The 17,687-nt window shown below is 33.9% G+C and overlaps 1 protein-coding gene across 1 annotated transcript in view; it reads right to left on the bottom strand.

Annotated features, from left to right (window-relative positions):
- The window catches only part of LOC144436454 (zinc finger SWIM domain-containing protein 5-like), a 70,505-nt gene that overhangs the window by 29,065 nt on the left and 23,753 nt on the right, over window positions 1-17,687 (bottom strand). Inside the window, exon 2 of the mRNA XM_078125253.1 lies at window positions 2,217-2,579. Coding sequence (XP_077981379.1) covers window positions 2,217-2,579 — 363 coding nt within the window. The remainder of the gene's footprint in view (window positions 1-2,216; window positions 2,580-17,687) is intronic.

The following is a 17,687-nucleotide window of genomic DNA, read 5'->3' as shown; positions in this document are numbered from 1 at the left end:
TAACTGCTTTTTAGTAAGAGTAACGACCAAGCCCCAGTCCAATAATGTTTTGTACAAAATTGTATATACCATTTAATATAAATATCAACAGTTTGTAACAACACATGCATTTCCAAGACATTCACACATCCACACACATACAAAAATTTATCACCACAATTATTAGACACTTGAATGGACTCTCTATACATTGAAATTTTTTACTTATGCAGTAATATTTTGATTTGTTACTCAAAAATACTGCCAATGGCGCTGTAGCACAACTGTACAGTTTTTAAAAATGTTTATCCATATGCTAGTCCATGCTACCAATAGGTGTTCATTTGCTGAATGACTATCTGTCATGTTGTTAGATATATTTGCATACATTTTTGGTTCACTTGTTTATGAATTCCTGATATTATCTTTGCAATATATGTGATCATTTGGTTGTTGCTATGGGTGTGGTCTTGTTGCTAGGCAAATTTACATACATTTTTTGAATGTTTATTCAATCGTCTATTAATCCCTGTTATCTTTGTGAAATACATGACCGTTTGGCTGTTGCTATGGTCATGGTTGCTAGGGTATTTGCATACATTTTTTGAATGTTTACTCATTTGCCTACCAGATGATGTTGTTATTTGACCAAAATATACTGCCATTTGGTTGTTGCTAAGGGCATGGCCATGGTTGCTAGGGCCAATTTTGTCAAAATGTTTTGAAGAAAGTTTCAGACTCATTGACCAAGTACTTTTTGAGATATAAGTTTTTGACCAAAAATGAACATTTGTACACCTAATTTGCATATCACTCATGGAATCATTGTATACTTAACATTTCTTCATCTATATATCCCTAGATGCATTCCCATTAAATTTCAGCCTAATCTGCTCAGCAGTTTTGGAAGTATAGATTTTTAACCAAAAAGACACATTTTAGCCCTAATTTGCATATTACTGATATTACTGCTCATGTCATGAACAAATCTTACTTTACACCCCCTTAAGAATGTTCCCACAAAATTTCGCACCAATCTATCCAGTAGTTTCTGAGTTTAAGTTTGTTTTTTTTTACCAAAAATCACATTTTTTGACCCAATTGATTTGATGTCTATAAAGGTCAAGGTCTTACAAGATAACTTGTACTTTTTGAGATACAAGTTTTTGACCAAAATTCATATTGTTACACCTAATTTGCATATTTCTGATGAGATCATATATGCTTAATATTTCTTACTCTATACACCCCATCTCTATTAAATTTCAGCCCAATCTGCTAAGTAGTTATGAAACTATAGGTTTTTGAATAAAAGACACATTTTTAGACCTAATTTGCATATCAGTGATAAGATCATCATGTCATGAACAATTCTCAATCTACACACCTATAAGAACATCCTCACCATATTTCACACAAATCTGCACAGCAGTTTTTGAGTTTAAGGTTGTTTGACAAAACATTACATTTTTTACCCAAATCACACAACTGTAATGCGATCATTTTGTTTTGAACAATTTCCCAACTAGACACCACAAGTGTAGTGTGCCCACAAAATACTAATGCAATCGGCAGTTTTTGAGTTTAAGTCGTCTGCAAACATACACACACACAACAGATAGACAGATACCACACCATGCCTTTAGCACTACTGAATCTTATCAGTTCAGTTGTGCTAAAAAATTGGATATTGCATGGCTGAGAAATGAAACATTATGGATGCATGGATGGATGGACTAACAGACAGACTGAGCCAATTGTAATAGTGCCTGGCCTATTCTCTTCGTGGCCAGGGGGACTATTCTCAAACTCAGGTATTTGGCTACCTATTAATGCAAAAACTAGACACTCAACCAAACATACCTACCAAGATGCATACAAAGCAGTCACGTATTTTTGCTTTTGACCAAGTCATTTACGTTCACTAACATAAACATAGAGAGTTACAAACATCTGTACCGCATGTCATGACAATACTGAAGTACAATCTTAAAGTTTAGTTCTGCTAACTATAACATATGAATCTTGTCATATGTGTTTACAAGTGTAGGTACTCGGGGTATTTGTATCCATGTTTCTAGTGTTTTTCTGCTGCATATTTTGTTGCTACGGTTGTGATAAAATAAAGCCACAGAGAACATCACAAGCAAAGAATAGTATACCAGACTGGTAGTGGTACTCACATGTGATGGGGTTCTGTATGTGACAGATGTAAACAACAAAATGTATTACGATACCTGGCAATTGATTGATTTCAGACTTAGACTGGAGAATTTCATCAGCAAGTTTCTGTGCGGTGGGTAAAACATCTGTGTGATGTGCACTTATGAGGTACTGAGCAAACTTTTGCAGTTGTTCTCTGTCCATTTGTAACAGGGTCTCTGATATAGGTACGCGGAGTTCAACACTTTCCGCTTTGCGAATTCTATACAATGACAATGCTACAACATGCTGACACCAGAAAATGTCCTTGTTGTCACAACCGCATGTTACAGAAGTAATTTTGCAACGGTCAAAGCTAATGGATACCCTGTAGACTCTATCCGGCTCTGAATATAATTGATTGCCTGGTTCTGTTACAGTACCACTCAGGTGAAAACCTGCAGGGAAAACAAAACAAAAACTACAGTCAATGGACATCAAAACACAACTGAATACTCATGGTTTGCATTAGAACCCCTTATCAGATTACAGATTACATGTATATTTGATGTCAGTCGATGTCATTTACATGACAAGGAGTATTGTTGGACAGTGCCAAAAAATTTGGACAAGATTTTTGAGAAACAAGTCATTGAAAATGATTGGGTTTTACGGAACTGGCAGTTTATGTTGTCATTTTCAAAACCTGGTTAATGTTGTTTGGCCTCATATGGTTGTTTTTGATATCACTACTCTGTTCAAGCATGTCTGAGTTATGGCTTTGGACATGGAAAATTCGCAAACAAAATGGCTGCCAGGTAGCCATATTGGATCGTATCATGACAACAATGAATATGCACATGTATGTCATATAACAAAGTCCTAATAGCAACTTTGAATGAGATCTGGTCAAGCATGTCTGAGTTATGGCTTTGGACATAGAAAATTCGCAAGCAAAATGGCTATCAGGCAGCCATATTGGATCGTATCATAACTGAGAATTACAATTTCATCTACAAATTACAATGTATATACTGGTGATATCTACCATTTCCATAACTGTGAATTACAAGTTCATCTATATATTGGTGATATAAATGGTATATGATCACACTTTGTAGTACATGACCTGAATAAAGAAAGATATGCAATTTGTACTTATGAATAATGTCCTTTTCTTCCAAGGTTACTAATTCTCACTTAGAGTATGATGATTTAATATCCCCCATCACACCCTAGGATTTAAAACCTCTCCCCCACCCCACCCAATTTTCCCTACTAGTAGTAAATAGAAAGGTATAATATTGTTCTTATTTGCAGAGTATGATGTGTCATTTCATATAGCTGGGTAATTTAGCTCTGAATATGAAATCATAAGATGTCTCTAAAAATGACAAAAAAGGCTGTGTTTTTGATATCAGTGGTTTGGTAAGTGTGGAGACCAAAGTGGGCTAATACATGATTTATGTTGACAATTTTGCCTGCATGGCTCCAGTTCAGAGATATTAGAATATTTTGATGAGTTCTACAGGTTTAATCAGTGTTCAAGTCTTAGCCACTATATTTCATAATCTCCTCAGCTGTCCCTGAAACACAATTACAACTTCCAATTTTCAGTCCTGTCATTCCACTTGATCAATGTAATATTTTGGTCCATTTTATGGCAATGTTAGAATCTCCAAAGCAGTCACTCCATATTGTCATTATCTTTTTATGACAGTAAAACATTACAGTTGGTATTGTAACTAACAACCCTTAATTGTGATATATACAGGATTACAAAGTAATATGGCTACAGAACTCTCATCAATATTTCTAATATATAATGTAGTGATCAAACAAGGAACACAAAGTGTGTAAATCACAAATGAACAAGTCATTGAGAATGACATAGTCCCCGCTATGATTGGGTTTTAAGGAATTATCACTACTCTGATCACGCAACAACACTTGTGAACCTAAATCAAACAGACTTAGATATGTTGTGTCTGCTTGTTGGACATGGAACATGCCTACAACAATAAAGAATGGGTCGGGTATGGGGGATCGTATCACGACGAAAATGGATATGCACATGTATGTCATAGAACACTGTCCTAATACCAACTTTGAATGAGATCTGTTCAAGCATGTCTGAGTTATGGCTTTGGACATGGAAAATACACAAACAAAATGGCTGCCAGGCAGCCATATTGGATCGTATCATGATGAAAATGGATATGCTCATGTATGTCATAGAACACTGTTCTAATACCAACTTTGAATGAGATCTGTTCAAGCATGTCTGAGTTATGTCTGCGGACGGACGGACGGACGGACGGACGGACGGAACCCAATCCATAAGTCCCCATCCCGGACTTCGTCCAGCGGGGACTAACAAATATACACAAGTAGCAGAAGGCAATTTTCTCTATAATACCCTATTACGTTTTGTACACTTATATGCTATATTATTTACATGTAAATGTCTGTTATATTAAATGTATAATAGGTGTCTGTGTCTGTAACTTACATTTCTGTGTCTGTAACTTACATTTCTATGTCTGTAACTTACATTTCTGTGTTTGTAACTTACATTTCTATGTCTATAACTTACTATATTTCTATGTCTGTAACTTACTATATTTCTGTCTGTAACTTACTATATTTCTATGTCTGTAACTTACATTTCTATGTCTATAACTTACATTTCTATGTCTGTAAATTACTATATTTCTATGTCTGTAACTTACTATATTTCTATGTCTGTAACTTACTACATTTCTATGTCTGTAACTTACTACATTTCTATGTCTATTACTTACTATATTTCTATGTCTGTAACTTACTATATTTCTATGTCTGTAACTTACTACATTTCTATGTCTGTAACTTACTACATTTCTGTGTCTGTAACTTACATTTCTGTGTCTGTAACTTACATTTCTGTGTTTGTAACTTACATTTCTGTGTTTGTAACTTACATTTCTATGTCTGTAACTTACTATATTTCTATGTCTGTAACTTACTATATTTCTATGTCTGTAACTTACTATATTTCTGTCTGTAACTTACTATATTTCTATGTCTGTAACTTACTATATTTCTATGTCTGTAACTTACATTTCTGTGTCTGTAACTTACATTTCTGTGTTTGTAACTTACATTTCTATGTTTGTAACTTACATTTCTATGTCTGTAACTTACTATATTTCTATGTCTGTAACTTACTATATTTCTATGTCTGTAACTTACTATATTTCTGTCTGTAACTTACTATATTTCTATGTCTGTAACTTACTATATTTCTATGTCTGTAACTTACTATATTTCTATGTCTGTAACTTACTATATTTCTATATGTCTGTAACTTACTACATTTCTGTCTGTAACTTACTATATTTCTATGTCTGTAACTTACTACATTTCTATGTCTGTAACTTACTATATTTCTGTCTGTAACTTACTATATTTCTATGTCTGTAACTTACTATATTTCTATGTCTGTAACTTACTATATTTCTATGTCTGTAACTTACTACATTTCTATGTCTGTAACTTACTACATTTCTATGTCTGTAACTTACTATATTTCTATGTCTGTAACTTACTATATTTCTATGTCTGTAACTTACTATATATTTCTATGTCTGTAACTTACTATATTTCTATGTCTGTAACTTACTACATTTCTATGTCTGTAACTTACTATATTTCTGTCTGTAACTTACTATATTTCTATGTCTGTAACTTACTATATTTCTATGTCTGTAACTTACTATATTTCTATGTCTGTAACTTACTACATTTCTATGTCTGTAACTTACTACATTTCTATGTCTGTAACTTACTATATTTCTATGTCTGTAACTTACTACATTTCTATGTCTGTAACTTACTACATTTCTATGTCTGTAACTTACTATATTTCTATGTCTGTAACTTACTATATTTCTATGTCTGTAACTTACTATATTTCTATATGTCTGTAACTTACTATATTTCTATGTCTGTAACTTACTATATTTCTATGTCTGTAACTTACTACATTTCTATGTCTGTAACTTACTATATTTCTGTCTGTAACTTACTATATTTCTATGTCTGTAACTTACTATATTTCTATGTCTGTAACTTACTATATTTCTATGTCTGTAACTTACTACATTTCTATGTCTGTAACTTACTACATTTCTATGTCTGTAACTTACTATATTTCTATGTCTGTAACTTACTACATTTCTATGTCTGTAACTTACTACATTTCTATGTCTGTAACTTACTATATTTCTATGTCTGTAACTTACTACATTTCTATGTCTGTAACTTACTATATTTCTATGTCTGTAACTTACTATATTTCTATGTCTGTAACTTACTATATTTCTGTCTGTAACTTACTACATTTCTATGTCTGTAACTTACTACATTTCTATGTCTGTAACTTACTATATTTCTATGTCTGTAACTTACTACATTTCTGTCTGTAACTTACTATATTTCTATGTCTGTAACTTACTATATTTCTATGTCTGTAACTTACTATATTTCTATATGTCTGTAACTTACTACATTTCTATGTCTGTAACTTACTACATTTCTGTCTGTAACTTACTATATTTCTATATGTCTGTAAACTTACACACTATATTTCTACACTCTTTGTCATAAAAGCTTAGCATTTGGGTGTTTGACACACACACAATCCTTGTTTGAGACACACACAATCCTGGTCATAAGACTAAGAGCTTAGCATTTGCAGTTTTGTGCAACATTTTACTCTAAAACAGGACACATCAAAAGATGTGTCAGCTAGAGGCAACAAAACAAACAGTCCAGGTGAAACCACACCAACTTACGTCTGTATTAACTGTGGTTGATGCAACCCTTGATGTCTTCTATTTTAGAGTAAATTGTTGCAGAAAACACCCAAATGCTAAGCTCTTATGACCAGAATTGAGGTGTTCGAAACACACTGAATCCTGGTCATAAGAGCTTAGCATTTGGGGATTTTCTGCAACAATTTACTCTAAAACAGAACGTATCAAACGGCCGTCAACATACATTGACAGTACAGGCAGTCTTCACGAGGGGTGTTTTCGGTGACCAACAATTACAATTCTGGCTCGCCGATGCCCCGGTGGTGGTAGTTGCTGGATCATGGATTGTGGGTACCCATGCTTGTTAGCTAAATTTCATACGTACCCCTTTCCAGTAAATATTTCAATGAAAAAGAACCCTTTTTTTTTTAGTGAATCTGGGAGAAAATCACTGCAAAAACCCCCTTCTTTCCGAAATTCCGGAGGTTTTACCTTCAAGGACACCTAATCCATACACTGCACATGATGGTCCTAGGTAGAGAGAGTCAAAAAGGGGCTTCCTACCCATATTCTTGGAGGGTGATCTGAAAAAGTACCCCCTTTTTATGATTCCAAGGACCTAGATACGAGATACGATACATCCATTGGGACGACTTACTCCGTATGCAAGCAGGACCAAGCGAACATTGTGATATTGCGATTCTGAAGAGTCACTATCACGGTAGTCCTGCTTGCAGACGATGCACGCATTTCGCTCAAGGGATGACTTACTCCGTATACAAGCAGGACTACTATCACAACAGAGTACCATCTAATTTGGACGAAGAATCATTGAAGTTTGAGCGTATCATACACCACTTTTTAAAATTTGATGTAGACACTGGACGTACCAGTACGTACTCTACGAAAAGACAGCAAAAGAGGGGTTAAAAACGAGACACAGGAAATATCAGTGGAGAATGGGATGGACCACCAAAAACACTGTCGTGTAGACATCTACTGACTGCTCGAACGCTCTCTTCCACTTTGAAAGCGGCATCTTCTGATCTTCATAAATGCTTAGCATTTGAGAGTTAATGTCAACAATTTACTCTGTTCAACAAACCAGAAGTTTGTGTGTCTTAGACACCACACAAAATTGTAACAGTGTGTAAGGCAGGATGCTTTGAGGAAGTCAACTCTGACTAACGCATCTTTTGATGTGTTCTGTTCTAGAGTAAATTGTATCATAAACGTCAAATGCTAAGCTCTTATGACCAGGATTCAGTGTGTTTCAAACAAGGATTGTGTGTCTCAAACACCCAAATGCTAAGCTTTTATGACAAAGAGTGTATGTCTGTAAACTTACACGCTATATTTCTGTCTGTAAACTTACACGCTATATTTCTGTCTGTAAACTTACACACTATATTTCTGTCTGTAAACTTACACGCTATATTTCTGTCTGTAAACTTACACGCTATATTTCTGTCTGTAAACTTACACGCTATATTTCTGTCTGTAAACTTACACGCTATATTTCTGTCTGTAAACTTACACGCTATATTTCTGTCTGTAAACTTACACACTATATTTCTGTCTGTAAACTTACACACTATATTTCCATCTGTAAACTTACACGCTATATTTGTCTGTAAACTTACTATATTTGTGTCTGTAAACTTACACACTATATTTCCGTCTGTAAACTTACACGCTATATTTCTGTCTGTAAACTTACTATATTTCCATCTGTAAACTTACACGCTATATTTGTCTGTAAACTTACACGCTATATTTCTGTCTGTAAACTTACACACTATATTTCTATATCTTTTGTATTTCTATGTGTTAATTTCCACTCTATAATTCTATAAATTCTATAAAATATTTGTTTCTGTTTCCAGCAATGTTTGTCCATCATTTTTCATGTTATTTGTGATTGTATGTCTCACTCTGTCATAAACAAGTTTGAATACAACCTGGTTTGATTTGATGTATTTTCTATCAAACACTGAAATGTGCTTGTATTGTATTGTTTCACTCCATAAGATCCATATTTTGCATTGTCATTGTACTGACTTATCTTTGCATATACTAGTATACTGCTATCTAGGCACAGCTTGAGGCAACACACTACCTAGTATCAATTCATATGCAAATTTACCCATAGCAATTACTCAAAACTTGTACCAGTATAACTTTAAATTATCATCAAATCTGTCACCAATTTATCTTCCCTACATGTCCAGATATATTTGGAAAGATGATTTTTTCATGGGAGTACAGTGGTTACATTTGAAGTGAACAGCACAAAATCTCCTTTGTTGCGAAAATTATTACCTACAGTTTCTCATCAAATTTTGTCAATGATTATTTGACTACAGGCAATTTCCTTGACAACAGTGACTCAGTAAGTTTTCAATGTATTGTTAAAAAATAGAAAATTGAATGAAAACTACAGGGCTTTTGAGGAAGTTCATGAGATGACAAGGCAGGGTACTGTATGGTATTCAACAAAGATGCATAAATTACTGACAAAGGCCATCACCAATTGCATGTTTATGACAAATGAATTGGCACAAAAGGGATATTAAATTCTGGATGGAGTACGGTGATGTCACTAATCATGTATGGTATGAGACCCTATAGCTCTCTATACTTTAGTAAGATTACAATGCAAATCAACCTTTTTAATCTTATTCTATCATCTCAGCTTCTCTCTAGGCATCCATCCATCTCTCTTAATATTCTACCATACGAGTCAAGCATTATTGGTGCTGTCAGTTTTCACTGAAAGCACTAATCACAGCAGATTATCAGTAACCATGAATACCAAACAAAATATATCCCATAATGTATAGAATGCCAGTGATAAAACAAAATATATCCCATAATGTATAGAATGCCAGTGATAAAACAAAATATATCCCATAATGTATAGAATGCCAGTGATAAAACAAAATATATCCCGTAATGTATAGAATGCCAGTGATAAAACAAAATATATCCCATAATGTATAGAATGCCAGTGATAAAACAAAATATATCCCGTAATGTATAGAATGCCAGTGATAAAACAAAATATATCCCATAATGTATAGAATGCCAGTGATAAAACAAAATATATCCCATAATGTATAGAATGCCAGTGATAAAACTAAATATATCCCGTAATGTATAGAATGCCAGTGATAAAACTAAATATACCCCATAATGTATATGCCAGTGATAAAACAAAATATATCCCATAATGTATAGAATGCCAGTGATAAAACAAAATATATCCCATAATGTATAGAATGCCAGTGATAAAACAAAATATACCCCATAATGTATAGAACTGCCAGTGATAAAACAAAATATATCCCATAATGTTAAAAATATTTACCCACATGCTGATCCATGCTAGGTGTTCATTTGCTGAATGACTATCCAGTTGCTTATCCAACCCTGTTGTTATCTTTGCAATATACGCGATCATTTGGCTGTTGCTATGGGCATGGTCTTGTTGCTAGACATATTTGCACACATTTTCTGAATGTTTGTTCACTTGTCTATGAATCTGATTCCCCAATATTTTCCATTGTTCAGCCATGGAAGTCACGAGTGACCAGTCAGGGAAAGAAATCATGAGTGAACTAAGGGGTCTTGTCACGACCAATCGCTAGATGAGTAATGACAAACCCTTTGGTCATGAATATTTTCTGATTGAATGTGGACAAATATTAGGGAATAATATAATTTAACTTCCTCTTGAAAGCATAATTTATGAAAAATCAGTTAATATAATAGCAATTTGGCACATTTTTGACTCATATTTCAAGCACTGCAGAACCTGTGACGTAGACACAGATTGTTGTCACATAGAATGACAAGGGCATAGAATCCATATTTTCGGTTCAAGATAATAACTTGGCTTGTGCATAGCATAATTGGCAATATTTCTATTTTACCTCTATAGCTTAGACTTATATTACAGAATGATAAAACTGTATCTACATTTGGTTGGCATTTAGTTATTATCTTTATGAAATGATCATTTTTTAGATGCATACAAATGCAAATCAACTCAATACACTGCAAATTAATGTTCCTGTATATTTCAACAGTCACAATAACAGTAAGTTATAAATACTGCATACTATGTCATACTATACATTTCAAGTCAGAATAACAGCAAGTTATAAATACTGCATACCATGTCATACTATACATTTCAAGTCAGAATAACAGTAAGTTATAAATACTGCATACCATGTCATACTCTTCATTTCAAGTCAGAATAACAGTAAGTTATAAATACTGCATACCATGTCATACTATACATTTCAAGTCAGAATAACAGTAAGTTATAAATACTGCATACCATGTCATACTATACATTTCAAGTCAGAATAACAGTAAGTTATAAATACTGCATACCATGTCATACTATACATTTCAACAAAATATTAGGTTCATCATTTCCCACTGAAATAATTTCAAATGTATATTCAACGACCTTGCAGTGAAATGAACAAAGGACTGTGTTCACTTGACCTTCATCATCAACCTTCTAATGTGTTACATCAAAACATTAACAGTAGTAAAAGGTTCACTATGAAATCTCATCTCTGGAAATGTTTATTTCTGGCCCTTGTTACATTGCTGCATTCAGGGATCAAAATAACCTTCCTTCCTTTATAAAAGTATTGATTTGCATAACAAACAGCCATTGTACTTTGTCCTGCCTCAACAATGTACACATGTGGAATCTTTTGTTGAGAACAAGGAATGCCACTTGTACTGAATGACATGGATACATTGCTGTCTTTTGTTTTTTTTACAACTGCACAATTTTCACATAGAAAACCTCACTCATTCATCTTTTAGGCCAAAAAAGAGAGAATTGTTTCTGGTCAATCATGAACAAGCAAATCAATCTGCCCCACATACACTTTTAGGTGTATCGCCTTGATAATAACAAAAACAGTTTACACCTTAAGAAGGTATGACGGTAGTTTCCATGGTCGGGTAAATCAACCCGGATTTTCCAAGCCTTTCCTAATAAGTACACATACGATACCATGACCGTTTTTGCATTGCATCTATGAATACGAATGAAACTTAAAATTTATATTTATTCTTAATAATGACTACTCTGGTATGGTTCTGTGTTAGAATTACTGTCCTAAATGATCAAGTTTGGATGTCAATCGTGATTGTCATTGCACGATATAGCAGCCATGTTTGTCACGCACATGAACACTGAATGTATTTGGTAATTCATAGCCCAAATTCGTCACATAAAAATATATATTTCTGGCAAATTTTGATGACAAATCTTTCTCCATTCATAAAAAAAAAATATCAAAGGTATAAAAATAAAAGAAAATGAATTGTTTTTAGATTATTTTTATAAAATGACATGCAAGTTTACAAGGCAAAACCAACGACTCAAAACTAACTGATAAGCTAACCTATAGGTGCATGTACTTAGCATGTGTAGTATGCTTGGCAACGTTGTCAAACCTGTGTAAACTTTCAATCTCCTTACTAAAACTTTTACATTGTGAATAATGTTAAAGGTTTGGAAATTGTTGATCTGAACAAATTTCTATGTATTCTAGTTTGCTGAATGGATAAAATATGTATTTAATTGATTGTAGGATTTTTTTTGTGATGATCTGAAAAAATATGCTAATGGTATACAAATTAATATGCAAATCAGGCCATCCCTTTCGTGGAGAACCCTACACTTGCTCTAAAGTACTAAATAAGAAGACCAATAACTGTCATAAATAGTAGACCAAGTAACAGGTTTATTGAGAATTAAAAAAAAAAATTGAGTCAGCGCACCATTTTAAACAAACTGTCCTGACCAGAAACAGGGTTTTTTTTGGCCTTATATCTCCATTAATTCTCAAATCACAACATATCACTGGCAAATATTATACATAAATTAGTAATCTGAATTAAACAGACTACATTATCACATCAAATTGACAAATGTGTTTCTTTTCAGATTTTGACTGCCATCCTCATTGCTTTCCATGACATGTTTTGTCAAAATGTGGTCAAAAGATACATGTACTCTGTGATGCTGTGAGTCAACACTTTTTTTGGTAATTCAATGTCATTACAGGCATAAATGCAAAACCTAATAAAAGACATGCTGCATACATAAATGTTTTTCATGGCTGATGAGGATGGCACCATCAGCCAGACAGAGAGACGTTAGTGTATACACACCACAATTTTCTGAATATATATGCAAAGTACCTACATGACTACCTCATGTCAAAAATGGACTACATAATTGTAGGCTTCAATATTAAAGGTGATTCAAAATGCTCACATTCACTATTGCTATTTTGCTAGACGACATGTTTGTGAAATATATACTGGTTTTAAAACTTTAAAAAAGCGTCTGCAAACACCTTAAAATGACAGTCAGTCAGATCCCATCATATTTACTTTGAGAGTTTTGGGGTATTTCCGGTCCCACGAAGACCATGCTTGTTTTGTGACATCATAGAGAGACTGCTTTTAGCACTGAAGCTATGACAAGCATAGTCAACAGGTGACTAAAACTCAACAACATTGCCGACAAGAGCACTGCGATACCATCATGGCGGCATAAGTTTTAGCCCACTCACTCGTGTCACCTTTTTCGCAGCTCATTTAACAACAAAGTAAACATATTTCATCTCAAATAAAATATACTAGTATCTATTAGAATACTCATAGAAAACTTCAAGAAAGCGATTCAGGACATGCAGTGCCACAATATTCTTGTTCCAGGCATAATATGTTATTGATTAAATTGTCCTATGCTTGGCTTGTGACAGTGAGTTTACAACTATTATTTTCAGCCAGGTACATGTATGTCTGCTAGGGCGTGATACTCTAGACTAATGGAACCCGAGTCTGCAACCTACATAAAACTTGCATTCAGACTGAACATAAGCCGGCCTCATTGACTTAATGGGGACTCAAATTATTGGCATGGTGTACAGGTGATTATTAGGGGTATTCATTTATCTGTAGTTTGGTAGTGTTGTCAGTGCAGTAATTTTGTTTCATGGGTAGTCACCGTGGTGGTATGACCATTCCCCGGTGAAAGCTGAAGAAGTGTACAGATAGACTTGGAGACCACACTTGCATTGAATTTATCTATAAAATCCATATTTATCAATTAGTAAAATTGAAAAATTCTTAAAGTCATACAGAAATAATATTCTGTGTTGTTTTCGGTCTATGGAAGAGAATCCAAAAGATCAGAGTAATAGCAAGTTTAGATTGAGTGGTTCCAAAGTTCAATCACTATAAGTTTTACCATAATTACTAGTATAATGAAATCAACATTATCTACACAATCTTTAAGTAACCATGGTAATCAAACTTAGCATGGAAGTCATTCAATACAATCCCTTCAAAAGTATATGACATAATTAAGGACAATGGCCTGACAAATAAACTCCAAGTCATTTACCAGCAGTGCTTTAGTGGTTTGCATTATAACTTTACAATATAACAGTGCATAACTTAGAATTTAACTGTTATAACAACTTTACAATATAACTGCATAATTTCGAATTTAATTGTTACAACAACATTACAATATAACTGCATAACTTAGAATTTAACTGTTACAACAACTTTACAGTATAACTGCATAATTTAGAATTTAACTGTTATAACAACTTTACAATATAACTGCATAATTTAGAATTTAATTGTTACAACAACTTTACAATATAACTGCATAATTTAGAATTTAATTGTTACAACTTTACAGTATAACAGAATAATAATTTGAATTCAAATACATCAGTATAATTTAACTGAACTTCACAACTATGAAAACAATTCTACTGCATTATAAAGTTGATTTTTGTGAATAGATTCATACCTACTATCATTTATTATAGGCTCCCCTAACTCCTGCATTATTGTCAAACTATGGTAACACCCTTGACGAATCCCTAACTCCACACAGAATGTCACACACCACTTGCCATGAGTTGCATATCCATACTGATACACGTATATTCCATGACATGTATATGTTGCTATTCCAGAAAATGAGGTAAAATCATAGAAAATCGGACATTGATGTGTAGAACACTAAACAATGAGTGCTTGACGTATGCAAACAAGGAATACACCATACATCAGACACATACATGTATAAGAAATAGAACACTTTGTTGATAACGATGACTGCAGTCACCTACTTATATGCTAGGACACAATGGCATTAAACTATAACTATAAGTAAGTCATAAATTACTGCGTCAAACAATCTATCCATACCATAAACTACGCTGGCCTTCTAGAACTCAGTTTTAACCACAAAATAGAATATGCTAACCATACCATTAGTCCCTAGTGTTATGTCAATGCCATATTGTTCTATCCACTACATGTAAACAGCCAATGTTCTGAGTGCAGTACTTCAACTCTCTTTCATTTCTGTGTCATTGACAATAACCACTTGATGTTGTATGTGCTACAAGTACACATACAAATGTACTTAGCCTGTCTTCATGTTTTCATCTTGGTTACAAAATTACCTTGTTGTTATACCATATATTTGTGAGGTGGTGGTGGACACATTACACTACATACAGCAGAGAACACTGCTCCAATTTACCGTTCCAAAGTAACTATATTGTACTGTCCTATTGATTCTAAGAACCATGAACAATATATTCTCCAATAATCATGTTGTTTAGATTCATTGACATATATTTTATGCACCAACTCAATACTGTTGGAATTAAAGCTTAGCAAACATATTTTTCTTTAACGGTATTCACTATTTGCAAAAATCCAAATAGTGAATTCACCTAGCACTGTGTATATCATCTAACTTGTTGACATTAAAAGTTATTTTTTCCTATCCCCACACATCAGATGAATTCACCTAGCACTGTGTTTATCATCTAACTTGTTGACATTAAAAGTTATTTTTTCCTATCCCCACACATCAGATCAGATCAGTCCAAAAAAAAACCAGTTGTTTTAAGAATTGAAAAATTTCAGTTGGTAAATATCTGCCTTTTATTAATGGCAGAATCTGTTAGTTGAGAACTAACTCATATTAAGGCTATTAGCAGTATGATTTAGTGAATCGTTCAGATGACTTGTTCTGCATCACACCCTTCATATGTCATTTCATATGAGAGCTAATAGGAATGTTGGAACAATTGTATTATGATAACATTTCAGCAACACATTAGGCTTGACAGGGAAAAAAATACCTCCAATGCACTGTAGCACAACTGTAGTTGGCTGTTGCTATGGGCATGGTCTTGTTGCTGGGCATATTTGCATACATTTAAGCATTCCTTCCCATACATAAGTTGACTCACTTTTCGCATCCACTATTTTTTGCCAGGCTTCACAATTTCGGTGATTTTTTTTCTAAAATACATAAAAAAGTTTAGGGTCGGAATGAAAAACTAGGTGGGGTTGAGTAACCGAAAAAAAAACCCCATCTTTTTTTAGACCTTTATAGTGCAAAGGTTGAGAATAAAAACATGTCACCTCCCTTGATAAAACTATACTTCATGAACCCAAAAAAAAGAGATGACATTAATATCAATGGAAACCATGTAGGACTATACTACAACAATGAAATGGGTACAAGACACTTAGACTGTCGACAGTCATTCATGCCTTTTTGCTATGTTTTATCTAAAACTAAAGTCGTTGCCTTGCTCTGATCTGGTCCGGAGCAATACTATAACCGTGTACTGTTCAGCGAGTGCCGGAGGCACGAGCGACTGTCACCACTCACTGTATCTCCCTTTCTATTACTTATTCATGATGTGACGTCATGGAATTGGGCTTTACTCTATTGTATGATTTGCATACAGTTCACTCAACATTCAATGCATATACATGTACACTGCAGTGCAAATTTGACCCCGTAAATGTATTTTGATGGTCATAATCAAGTAATTTACCTTTCCTATCTTTCTTTGTGAAAGCTTGAAAACATGCATGTTTTTTTGGACATTTGTAAATGACGTCATTGGTCTATGGTGCCGTGTACGTGTACAGTCTATTAGCTAGCTGTGAGTCGAAGGAACGCAATTGGCTCCAACTCATGGACTGTTATCATGCATATAATTTTTTTTTCTCTGAAAGTCTTTCACGTGTGAATATCCAAGTTCTCCAATACGTCTTGATATGTTTACTTGTTTGGTGACTGGCGATGCCATGTTGATTTTGATTGACAAGCTTTGAATATGATGACCCCAATGTCAAACATTCTACAATAAAAATGTTCTCACTATTATTGTGTGAGGGCGCGGCAAGGAACAACAGTCGTTCGTGCCTTCGGCAATCACAGTTCCTATCAGTACGTATTAGTATTCAGTGCTACAGAGTGAGGTGACAACTTTGATTTAGATGAAATGTAGTAAAAAAGGCACGAACGACTGTCGACAGTCTACGAGAAACCTTTCAATTATCAAAATTGAAGTACATCACTAATGTATATGTCTCGATTACATGTATATCATTGCAGTAATTTAATTTGAAACAAAGCATAACTTTCCTGAATTAAACACAATAAAAGTATACTCAGTAACAAGTATTTTTGTCATTGAGACTGAGGTCTGCATACACAAAGCTAAAAATGACACATTATATAATATAAGCTCACTCAGTGCTATCAAAAAATGAAAACACATCTGTGAATAGCTCTGGCATTGCATAACTTATGCAGTCTCTTCCACAGTGAAAGGAATGGTTTTTTAAAACTGTACTACGAGGACAGCTAAAAGTAAC

Source organism: Glandiceps talaboti, chromosome 6 (genome assembly GCF_964340395.1).
Source record: "Glandiceps talaboti chromosome 6, keGlaTala1.1, whole genome shotgun sequence".
Lineage (NCBI taxonomy): Eukaryota > Metazoa > Hemichordata > Enteropneusta > Spengelidae > Glandiceps > Glandiceps talaboti.
This window is presented reverse-complemented; position numbering and strand designations above follow the sequence as displayed.